General features: G+C 46.2%; 1 protein-coding gene and 1 long non-coding RNA gene across 2 annotated transcripts; one reads left to right on the top strand and one right to left on the bottom strand.

Moving 5' to 3' along the window:
* Nucleotides 1-532: 532 nt before the first annotated feature.
* On the top strand, nt 533-8,280 carry LOC136559690 (uncharacterized). Its single transcript, XR_010784030.1, has 4 exons — nt 533-1,234; nt 2,120-2,202; nt 6,656-6,723; nt 7,954-8,280. It is a non-coding gene; the product is annotated as an uncharacterized lncRNA (long non-coding RNA).
* On the bottom strand, nt 7,292-11,827 carry LOC136559689 (N-alpha-acetyltransferase 20). Its single transcript, XM_066555048.1, has 6 exons — nt 11,672-11,827; nt 11,509-11,533; nt 11,330-11,420; nt 10,020-10,155; nt 8,916-9,061; nt 7,292-7,620 (listed from the first exon to the last, which is right to left on the bottom strand). Exons 1-6 carry the CDS (start codon nt 11,722-11,724, stop codon nt 7,535-7,537), a joined length of 537 nt encoding a protein of 178 aa, XP_066411145.1. The 5' UTR covers nt 11,725-11,827; the 3' UTR covers nt 7,292-7,534.
* Between the last annotated feature and the right edge of the window lie 507 nt (nt 11,828-12,334).

Below are 12,334 nucleotides of genomic sequence, written 5' to 3'. Positions count from 1 at the left end.
TCAGATATCTAGTAAAGAAAACAAATCAAACCAAAAAGATGTAATAAAACGAGCAATAATAACACAATAAAGAGAAAATAATTGTAAGTAGAAACAAAATAAAGTAATAAAAATGCAAAAAAAGCAAGCTTTATTCCTCGTATTCTGAACAATACTTTAAATCCAGAAACCGCGAAACGGCTTCTTCCCGGCCCCCAGTGACAGCAGCGGGTTCCCCCCCCGCGCCACACCAGGCCGCACACCAGCCGCCAGCTACCCGAGCCGCGCAGGGCGCGGCAGAAAGAACTGGACACGACCGGCTCCCAGATGCTGCCGCAGGCGTCGCGCCCGTGCTCACCAGCGCTCCCCAGATCAGCAGCCACTGGGGTCCCGTCCTGGCGCAGCGCCGCTCCTCAGATCGCGCATCCGCAGCTCCCGTCGCTCCCACGGCGCCGCTCCTCCGATCGCGCAGCCACACCTCCCGTCACTCCAGCTCCGCCGCCGAACTGACGCCTACGCCCCCTCAACGCACGCTATTTATGCCCCAGGGCCGGACCAGCCAGCCAATCACAAGCCGAGGCAGCGCCTGCCGGCCCCACCAATCCCAGCCCGCCCATTCCCGCCGCGCTCGGCTCCGCGACCTCCCGCAGTTCCCTCAAGCGCTGCTCCTACCGCCGCCATTGCAGGGGCCGCGTCCGCCCGCTCCCCGCCGTCTGCCCGTTTCCCTGGACCAGAACCTGATCCCGACCAGGACCTGAACTGGAAGCTCCCGGCCGCCCTTCCCGGCCCCAACAGCGCCTGCCGAGGCAGCGGCAGTGAGGACACAGCTCCGCCGGCTCCCAAAGCGGCGGTGGCGGGAGCGGCTCCTCAGGCGTACGGGGGAGTGGGGCCAAGCTGAGGGGCCGGGCCGCGACTGAGCGGGCTGAGATTGGCGGCACCGCGCCCGGATTGAAAGGGCGGCTGTGATTGGACAGGGCGGACGGAGAAAGGTGGGCCGTGATTGGCAGGCTTGGGAGCCGTCAGGCTGCGGCCCATGGGAGCGTGGGGTGGAGACCGGGCTGCTCGAAGGGCCCGGGGGTCCCGCTCGCGAGATCCCCCCCTGTCCCCTCCTCCGGCCCTCTCTCGTGCCCAGGTCCCGGCGAAAAGACCCCCGCAGAGCCCCTCGGGGCGGGGAGGGGTGTAGCCCGGGAGTGGTTCCGGGTCGTAAAGGCGGACTCTGCGACAGCAGCGCGCACCAGGGAGCGGCGGCAACAAGGTGAGGAGGGGGCTCGGCAGCGGGGAGAGCGTGCAGAGCCCGCTGCGGGCTCTGGGCGCCTCTTCTCCCGCACTCCTTCCGCTTCTGCGGAGACGTGGCCTGCCCCGACTGGCCGAGATCATCACCCTGGCCAAAGTTAGGTGCCCCGCGTCCCCCTGCCCGCCCTGTGCCTGCTGCGGGCCCGCTGCTCACCCTCGTTTTCCCCCACAGTTGTCGGATGTTATAGATGATAAAACAATATTGGCTTTCACATTCATAGATTAGCTTTTTGCATCACAAGTATTCTGATATGGTACAACTTATACTTACTTTTAACTGCTTTGTATGGTGTAATAGGCCAGTTTATGTATGCACTGTATTTTTCATATGAATAGTAGTGTGATAAATATATTATATCGTAGGCTTTAGCAAAATGTTAAAATAGAAACTAAAACACTGCTATGTAACTAACGCAGAAAATGGTGCAAAGCAATTATTCTGTTTCTTATAACTCGAGACTGCCCCTACTAAGTGATAAGATAACAGTGACAAAAAGAGCTTAAGCATCCAGGAAGGATTTATCGACTCTTATCGGCTTTATCAGGGAGTGTGAAGCAACAGGATAAAACTACAGGAAGAAATAAAATATGTAGACCTAATTTACAGAATGTTCTGCAGACAAGTCAGCGGTTAAAACCAAACAAGAGAGTTCCTGGAACATCAAAAACTCAAAGGAATGTTTGAATAATGTGTAAGCTAATGAATATGCATATAACCTCAGCAATGTATTATATAGTGAACATGATTTTAAGCTACCTCTCTGCTCTTCGGCTGTGTGCTAAAAGCATCCCAGTGCTGGATTATTTTGTCCTTTTATCCTTTATTAAACTTTTAAAAATTTTACAGAGTGAACTCTGTTTATCACATCAGTGAAGCTTAAGCTGATCTGCATCCCAGTGCTTCAGGACGTGCTGGGGGAGGCCATCGAGGTAAGTGTGGGGCTACCGCAGTGGAGGCCAAGTAGTTCAACACCACAATAGCAGAATCAGCATCATTAATTAATTTTGTGTTCTTCATGCAAGCCTCAGCGTTAAGAACGCTACCAGCCTCTACTAGCATTAATAATATGCATAGTAAGTGTTATTAGTATTAATATTTGGGTAAGAATTGTTAGTGTTAACACTGGTAGTAAGTGCGTTAGCTGGTGTTTACTGTGAAGCTCTGCTCTCCCACAGTATGACAAGATCCTGAAGCTGTCCTCAGGTGCAAAGTTAGGTGAGCACTGCTGTCCTTACCACGATCCCCCGATAGAGCCATGTTCCAGAGATGGGCAGCAATGAATCTGCAGATGCCTTCCCAAGGTGACAGAGCTCGCCCTCCCTCCCGTCTGCAGTCAGGGGATGTGAAGGCAACCATTGCTGTCCTCAGCTTCATCCTCTCCAGTGTAGCCAAGCACAGTATAGACAGTGAGTCTCTGTCAAGTGAGCTGCAGTAGCTAGGACTGCCCGAAGACAGGGGAAACCCTCAGGGTGGCACCATGAGCCAGACCTGGTGGGATGTTGCTGACAGTTCCCAGCCCTGCCTTCTTCACACCCAGATGGAGGGCAGGCTGCCTGCTGTGCATCCCAAAGTTACCTGCCTCCAAGTTACAACAACCTCTCACTTGGCATGAGCCCTATACATTTTTTTGATTGTATCTTTGAAAGTGAAGTGAGAGGATTTTACACCAATCAGTAGCAAATATATGCATGAGTAGAGTCACTCAAGCTTCACCTAAATATAAAGAAATACTATAAAAGTAAGCCAAGAATGGAGAAAAAGTTAGTGAAGGCACCATCATAACTGCTGGGATCAGTCAATGGGCTGAGCCTGTCTTCTGCCCCATAGGAACACCTGTTGGGTTAGAAATGCACCCTGCCTGCTGAATATTTTTATTGGGGACTACAACTTGTCTGTATATTGCTTTGAGTAATTTTTTGCAGTTAAATACTATCACTGACAGATACCATCACCAACAATTCCTGAACCTTAACCTGTCACAATTTTATATTTATAATAAGAGTATAGTTCATAAACTGTTCCATAAAATTCCAAAGTGTGACTCCTTCATGGATGCTAGCAGTTGCCAGCAGCAGGTAACATATTCAAATAAGTCCTACTGAGGGGTCATAAAGTGGGAAGACCTGCTGAGGGATCTCCATTATGATCTTGGCCTATTTCCCTGAATGTCAGTCAAACTTCAATCCAGCCGGACTGCTCAACAAAGGGTCCCTGTAACAGGACACTGATAGACTGGTCAGGCACAAGGGTCTCAGCTTTCCTGGGGCACTGACAGACAAATTAAATACTAAGGGTCAAGGAAATCTTCCCTTTTCACATGACAGTTCTCCAACCATGAGGTTTTGATTCCTTGCAGAAGCTCTAAGACTGCAGACATGCACATGCCACTAGATCCTGGAGCATGAGCCTGCCTAGAAAACTGTTGGTAGCTACTCTAAACATGATCACTCACTCTTTCACACTCCAATGACAATATTTACTAAAACTCCCTTACTAAGTCTTCCCTTCAGTGAAAGCCTGCACATTTTGTTCAGAATACTACTGTGGTGGGTGGACCCTGGCTGGATGGCAGGTGCCCACCAGAGCCTCTCTATCAATCACTTCCCTCTTCAGCTGGATAAAATATAAAAAAGGTCATGAGCTAAGAACAGGGAGACATCAGAGGGGAAAAAAGGGAGAAATTAATTGAATTAATTACCAATCAAAATCAGAGTAGGATAATAAGAAGTAAAATAAGTCTTTAAAACACCTTTCCCCCATCCCTTTCTCCTTCCCAGGTTTAACTTTATTCCCCATTCTCTCACTCCTCCCCACTAGTAGTGCAAGAAGATGAGAACAGAAGGTACAGTCAGTTCACGCCACTGCTTCCCCCTCAGGAAGAGGAGTCTTTGTGCTGCTGCAGCATGAGATCCCTCCTACAGGAGACAGTTCTCCATTAATTTCTCCAATATGGGTCCTTCTCATGGGCTGCAATTCTTTATGAGCTTCTCCTCCTAAACTCTTCATGAGTTGCATTCTTCCTAAAAAAAACCCCAAGAAAACCAGAAATTATAAAAGCATGTCACCAGCCCTGAACGCAATCCAAAATCATGAACTTAAATACTCCCTGTGTTCAATGCTATTCTCTGCACAGTATCTTCAAAGCATCTGTTGCTTTAGATGCCCAAAACCACCTGCTGAAAACAAGCTGAGATAAGCTGAAAGAGCCTCTTCACTGAAATAAGAGGAGAACTCTTATCCTAGCTGATCCCAGAGAGAGAATGAAGGCCCTTAGCAAAGGCTGGGGTTAATATATCCCTGGTTGTGCTGCCTCTCATTTCCACAATACCCGGGAAAAGGGAGGGGGCAAATCCCACCAGCTATAAAAGCCCTCAGAGGAACTGCAACTGTTTGGCTCCTCTGACTAAATTCAAGGTGGGTAAAGGGCTTGATGAAGGAGAAAACTCTTCAAGGAAATGACAGTGCTTTGTTTCTTACTGCAACTGCACTAAGAAAAAGGGCATAAAACTGATAAGAAGGTTTGTGTTTTGGCAGTATAGCTAGATAAGTTTGATAATTTGTTGTTAACTTGCATAATTGTTCCCTAGTGATTACTCAGTAGTACTCCAGGTGTGACTAAGCAGGGTGGAGAAGAGTACTAATATGAATAGTGTAACTCACACTGGGACCTCTAATTTGACCTATATACGTTATAAATAAAACCAAGAAAAAAAAATAGACTCCTGGGCAGTGGGAGACTAGACTGTGGGCAGTGCTAGGCCCACACTGATGTGACATTTGGTACTGGGACATGGGTAGGAGCACCCTGAAATGTAGATTTAAACCCTTAAAATGCTGAAAAAGAAGAAGCTTCCCTCAATTAAACCCCTTAAATTGAGGGAAAGGTGGAGCTTACATCCACTTGAACTGATAAAATGGCAAATAAGCGGCTTCTTCCCTTTAATTTAATCCCCTAAACTACTGGAGAAAGGTGGGGTTTTCCCACTTTAAATATCTCTGGTGATGAGGAAAGGAGGATTTTCCCTCAGTTCAAACCCTTTAGAAGGAGGGACAACTGGGCTTCCCCCTCAATTTAAACCTTAAGATGATGAAAAGGAGGAAGCTACCCTTAATTCAAACCCATAAAATAGCATCATCAAGGTTTTTGCCTTCCATTTAAACTGGAAAATAATGGAAAATGGGGATTCCCTGATGATTAATACCCCCAGCACCATGGAAAAGGCAGGGTTTCCTTTAATTGAAACCATTAAAATTGCAGGGGAAGCAGATTCCTCTTCAATTTAGACACAGACAGTTACAGAAAAGGGAGCCTTTTCCTTTATTTTAAATTCCTTTTCTCCTAATGTCCTGTCTCTTTTCTGGGAGGGGGGGCGACTGACCAGATGAAAGGGGAAACTTGAAAGTTTCCCTCTGGGACCACACGTGCTGCTCTGCCTGCTCAGGTTCTGTCTCTTGGCATGAGGGCTTTTCCCTGGACTTTTTCTAGGAGTGATGCTCCATGCTCAGGTGCAGCTGGCTGCTCCCCAGCCCCCGATGGATCCTGTAACCACTGATCCTGGAGGGACTCTCGGGATGCCTGTGTTGCCCCCTCTCAACTCTCAGCTCCACGTGCAGGTGTGCCCGTGTAACCCTCTGAAAGCAGCCTCTGGCAAGAGCTGCCCCCTCCTCATCCTCACTGGTCACACCTGGGGATGCTGCACCTTCGAGTGGGGGGGGGAGGTGGAGAAAAGTCCCGGTCGTCGTTCCCTTCCCTACATGGCCCCTTGTCTGCCCCTGAAACACCAGAGTGCTGGGCTTTCCTTTCCGTGGAAAAGAACCAGCCTTCTCATCCTGGTGCCCGTGGCCAAAATTGTGGATTCTGCCTCCAAAATTCCGTATGTCCTAGCTTTGTAATTACCGAGGAAATTCTCCATGGACCGTAAGTGATTACTGGTAATTTTTCTTCTGTAATCATTACTTAACTGTGTTTCTGTCGAAGCGTTTGACACATCCCTTGAGGGGTCATGGGTTTGGCTGTGTTGTTTATGACTAATCCTGATGAACCTGAGCACCCCCATGCTGCTGTGCCCTGAATTTCAGTGAAATATATAAATGCTCCCTTTGCCTGCTCCGCAGTCTTTTGCTGTGCATCTGCAGGGAAAAGATTTACTCCGTCCTTTGATCCCGACCACAGCTCTCCGGCCCAAATGCCAGGTCTCACAGACACAAACTAAGCAGACAGCTACTACAAGTGTTTGCTTTTAAAGTAAAATTCTTATTGCATCTGGCTGTACAATTAGAATAAATACATGTATTGATGGTTACCAGAGGAAAGCTTTTCAGACAAGAAAATATCCATTTTGGTAGCACAGATTCCATTTTGACAATATTGCATTCTTTTAGGTTTGGGAATCCTGACCACATAAGAGATCTGAAAACTGGTATTTTGCAGTTTGATACTTTTAAATGAGGTAATTTTGATATTTTGGAACTTGATATTCTGGTATTTTGAAATGGAATTATTTTGGTATTTTGGAACTTGGTATTCTAGTGTTTTTAAACTGTGTTATTTTGATATTTCTGAACTTGCTATTCTGGTATTTTGAAATTAGGTTGCTTTTGTATTTTGGAATTTGGGTTAGGTTAAAATTCTGGTATTTTAAATCTGTGATTTTGAAACCTGGTTTTCTATTATTTTGAAACTAGGGCTCAAAACTAGGGTTTTGAACAAAAATACACCTAGGGTTGTGTTTTGGAACCTAGTTTTTTGTAGGGGGAGTTTTTGGTATTTTTGTAGGCAGGGGATTTGGTATTTTTGTACCTGAGTTTCAAATATTTTTGTAACCTGGGGTGGGGTTTTTTTGGCAACCTGTGATTGGCAGGGTTTTGGGGCATCCTAGTTGAGTGTCCTGGCTTAATTTGCCTTTTTTCACCACAATTAACTTGGCATGGGAACTGTTAAATCACAGACTATACAACGAGATGCTTCCTGAAACAGAAATAAATTTTAGCTGCAACAAGAAAACCAAGAAAAGACCATACAGGAAGTAATTCCATTTTAATAGGCTCCAATTCTCCAACATGTGAAAGGAAAAATAGAGTAAGTGTGGCAGTATACAGGCATTACCAATAGAAGCAGTGTTAGTCAGCTTCTCAACATTGCTTTTATATGTATTTTATGGGAAAAACATTTGGCCTAAAACTTCTTATGCATAAGTTGTTGGGGGTTATAGGAGATGGAACCTGACCCTTGGTACATTGCATGAGAACCGCAGCTTAAAGTTACTCGATGTCTTCTGGTCTCACAGGATGAGGCAGAGGTATAACTGATTTCTTCTCTGTATCTCTGGAAAGAGCTTTTCTCATATCTATAGCGACAGGAAAAAATGCTATTATAGTAATTCATTGCACAAAGCCATATTAAGTGAATTCTCCATTAAAATAAGATAATTTTTAATCAAGAAAATTTACTAGAATCATAAGACTACCTCAAGTTTGAAAGGACCCATAAGGGTGCAACTCCCTGCTCCACAAAGTACTACCTAAAATTATACTGTAGGATTAGGAGCATTGTGCAGATATTCCTTGAATTCTGATGAGCTTGGTGTCATGATTCTTTCCCTGGAGAGACCATTGCAGTTACCAACCACCCTCTCAGTGAAGAGCCTTCTAACGTGCACTCTGAACATTCCCTGACACAGCTTTGCTCCATCTCCTCATGTCCTGGTCACCGGAGGGAGGAGATCAACACCCTTCTCTGCTGTCCTCGGAAGTTATAGACTGTGACAAGGGCACGCATCAGCTTTCTCTTCTCCAAGAGGCACAAACTCATGGACATAAGCTGCTCCTCCTAAATCTTGCTCTTGAGACCTCTCACCATCTTGGTTGCTCTCCTCAGGACACACTGCTGTCCTTAATGTTGCTCAATGGCAATGATATCAACTGATATAAAACACTGCATAAAACTCACCCAAATGGAAAGGAAATGACAAGCTAAAGAGACAAATATATGACTTAAGTCACATGCAGCAATGGTAGGTGTCTGTCTGTCTGAGCCCTTGTATTTTCGCAGTGCTCCTACGTATCAAATAAACAGTGCAAGAACAGAAACAATACACAGCCTAGCCATGTAACCCTTTGGGAGGATAATTTTAAAAAGGACCTAGAAAGAGGAAGCACTTGGTAGTTCACTTTTGTTAACCTAATTAACGTTAACATACTTGAATTTCCATGTTCCTTCCCTTTTAAATTGAAAATGGTACCCAATTCTTTGCCGTTGCTGAACGCTGACAATTGTTAATTTATACATAGACATCTGAGAAAAACAAAGTTTCAAGTCCCTGTTATGGGATGAAAGGAAGAAAGCACTGACATTCCTTCTCATTTATTCTTGTTCTGTGGTTGATTTTGCCAGAGATGCTACAAAATGTGTAAGTGGCACGATTAAGTTTAGTAACTGATATAATCTTAATTAGGGAAAGTTACAAAAATACAAAATTCCTATTAATCAGCAACTATCTGAAATTGTTTATATAATTGTTTCAAATTGTTTCATGGTTTTTAATGTGTTTCATATAAAAAATAGTAACAGTCTTACAAACAATCCCAGCAACCTTTAACATGAGAATAGTTCCATTCAATTTGAGACCAAACAAGAACTTACCATAAGCATCTTCATCTGGCTCCCCACTGCTAGCTGAGTAGTACTCTAAGACTGTTCGGTACACACTGTAGCCTAGTTGCTTATACATATTTACAGCAACCTGATTTGATACTCTCACAAAGAGATCGACAAAAAATCCACCCTTTCTTTAGCAGGGGAAGAAAAGAAACAAACAAAACCACATTAAGGAATAGCAGGTAAATGTATTTCTAAATAACAACTCATAAATGGTAATGTAACACAAGCAAGTCCAATGTAGTATACTAATTAAACATCTTTCCCAATGTAATAACAGATACACTCATTTACCAAGGGAAAATTCAATCATAGACAAGGATTTAATTTTATTTTTATCACATGGCCATTTTTCACCAGTCAGTGGGTTCAGAAATTTGATCAGAAAGAACAAGAAAAGTTAAATGCCCCCACAGGCCTAAATCCAATTTAAAAAGTATCCACATTTTGGATTGCTTGGATTAGGAGAAGTGGAATCAGTCACAAAATTCAGTTGCCTAACAGGAGACGATAGACCCTTAATTCCACAAGGCAAATTTTTCAAAACATCATACTACTTTCCAGTCTTACCAACCATAGTGGGGTTGCCCTACTAGAATCAGTTAAGGACATTTCCCAGAGGGTTCATCTGACATTAAATTAAATTTTCTCAGGTACAAGTAACCAAGCAGGAGATGGCAAGTAAACTAAGATACTCTCTGCAGTACAAAATTTGTTCAGGATTGTGCCTGAGGGCATTGCACAAAGCCCACAGTTACTGAACAAGTATGTTGGAGGCCCTACAGGAAACAGTGCTGATGTTTCACAAAGCTCATTTTCTGTCAAGGAATGTTCTTTTATACACTGTCTCTACTGGAATTCAGGCTATTTCCTCCTCCCTCTGGCAAGTCAGCTTTCAGAGAAACCCTGAGATTTTAAACTGCTAAGCAACTTTCACAACTCTTTTTCTCCAACTATGAGGAATTTCAGAAAATCAGAACACCACGTAAAGCAAAATTTTGCCACGTAAAACAGGGACAGGTTTCTGTAGAAATACTACTTTTAAATGTTACTTTAAAAGATAAATTTAAAGATAGCCATACTACTCACTTTTCTGAAATTTCTTCCAGGAGTTCCATCAATTTAGCAGCCAAACCCAGCCGTCGAAATTCTGGTGCAACAGAGAGAGCAGTAACGTGTCCATGCCATTCTTCCCTAGCCACAGAGCCTTCGGCTTTGCCCATGACTGTGAACATACAGAGCATCAGCGCAGCAGCACCTTTGGAGTAATGCACTGCCTGCAACCAGACAACTTCACAAGAGGAATAAGCCATGGATAAACACATGATACAATGGTTGTGGTAAAGGCTAAAACAGGGATGTCTACCTTTTCACTCTATGATTCAGCAGCCACTAAAGATGTCATTTCACTCAAATATTACAGCAGTTTCTTGACTAGTGTAAAAAAACACCAAACAAGTTTGCAAATTCCTTGCTTGAGGTGACTTCTAAATGCAAATTTTAAGCAATTCTCACAAGTCTCACTGAACCAAAATTTGAAATCTGACTGAAATAAAGGAGGAACGGAGGGCTAGAAACCCAAAATTACCATCCCAGCAACTATTTGAGACTTTTGGATATTATGAGGGAATAGAGCTTGGGATGCTTTGCCAGTCTGGCAATAGAAAGCTAAGGCCCTGCAAACACAATATGTTTAAGGGAAAAAAAAAAAGAAAAAAAAAGTGGAGGTGGGGATGGTGTTTTGGGGGGCTTTTTTCTAGTTTCTCTCCTTTCAATCCAATGTTAGTTTATTAATGAACATTCACACTTCCACCCTGTGCTTTTAAGAGATATCGCAGTCACTGCTAATAAGCAACAAGTGTGGTGGATACAGAGAAATGATCTATACAGCACACATACTTTCTGCTTTAGTATGTCAAATACTTTTAGTTCCTGGGTCCCTGCAAAAACCATTACTCTGCCCCACCCCATCTCCTGGCAGTTCTCTTTGACATGATTTCTGAAAAACAAAAATATTCCACAGCAAATTAGCAAATGACATCCAGGCCCAGATGTAAAGAGCTTTCCTTTACAGGGCAATGCAAAACGCAAGCCCAGCACTTTTACTACCTGTGGGTAGGGACTTAATCTTCCAGAATACAGAAATAACCATTCGCCAAATACAGGTGGATGATACCACAGCCAAGGCTCCTCGCTGCGCTAGGAACATCAAACTGGAAGCTATGGCCATGAGTCCTGCATAATACCCCAAGACATTTAAGAAATGGGAAGATGCAACGCAAGGTTCCTCTTCCATGTTGGACATTTGGTCAACGCGAAGAGTAAGAAAAGCTCCCGCGTTATAATCCCCGAAAGAGGCAACGAAGGGAGACGTTACCGCCGGGACACCCAGCACTCACTGTAACCCATCAGCTCCCCGCCGGGCGCCTCGGCGACGATGAAATACTCGGGCCAGTGGGCGAGGTACTGCAAGTAGAAGGGAATCCCGTACTGGGCGCTTGGTTAAGGAGTAACTGCGGCCGCCAAGGCTGCGCCTCCCGCGCCCGACCCCGCGCCTCTGCCCCGGCGGGAAGGATACAGTCTCGGTCAGCGGGTCCAGATTGCTGTGGAGGAAGAGAGTGCGGCGCTCAGCACGGGCCAGGGCCCGTGCCCGCCCGGCCGGCGGGGCGCCGGGAGGACCCCGCGGGGTGGGGAAGCGCGCAGGGGCTCGGGGGCAGGAAGAGGGGACAGCCGGCGCTCACATGTTGTTGAATCGGAAGAGGTCGTCGCAGGTGAAGGCGCGGAGTGTTGTCATGATGATGGTGATCACGACGCTGAGCGTGACGGTGATGACGCTGCCCCGGAAACGCTCGCGCGCCCAAGGGCCACTCTCGCCGCGGAAAGGCGGCAGACGGGGCGCTCCCGCCCCCTAGGCAGCCCTGCCCCGCCCCGCAGAACCGCCCCGGCCCGCCCCGCGCCTGAGACCTGCGGCCGCGGGCCGTGCTGAGGAGGGGCAGGGCTGCGGAGGGGGCGGCCGCGGGATCCCTGACCGACAGCAGCGGGCGGGCGGGCGGCTGGCACGGCTGAGCCGAACCGTAGTGGAATGGGGCACGCTGGGGCGGGGCCCAGCGGGGCCGCAGTAGCCGGAGTGCTCTGAGCTTCTGCAGCTCCACCCCGAGCACTCACAGGCTAACGTAACACGGCGTGACCGTAGGATGCGAGACTACCATACGCAGAAAAAACAACTCTGCCTCTGGAAAGATGCCGCCGGAGGAGGCATCACACTGGAACTGCAACACCGATTTAACCGGGATGCTGCTGCCATCAGCAGTAGGTGCCTCTTCATGATTTGTAAAAACACAGGGCTGGAGGTATGCCAGCCAACACGGACCTCTTCCACAAAAATTCTGTCCTCAGTAGTGGAC

The sequence above is a fragment of the Molothrus aeneus genome, chromosome 8 (assembly GCF_037042795.1).
Source record: "Molothrus aeneus isolate 106 chromosome 8, BPBGC_Maene_1.0, whole genome shotgun sequence".
NCBI classification, from domain to species: Eukaryota; Metazoa; Chordata; class Aves; order Passeriformes; family Icteridae; genus Molothrus; species Molothrus aeneus.
This window is presented reverse-complemented; position numbering and strand designations above follow the sequence as displayed.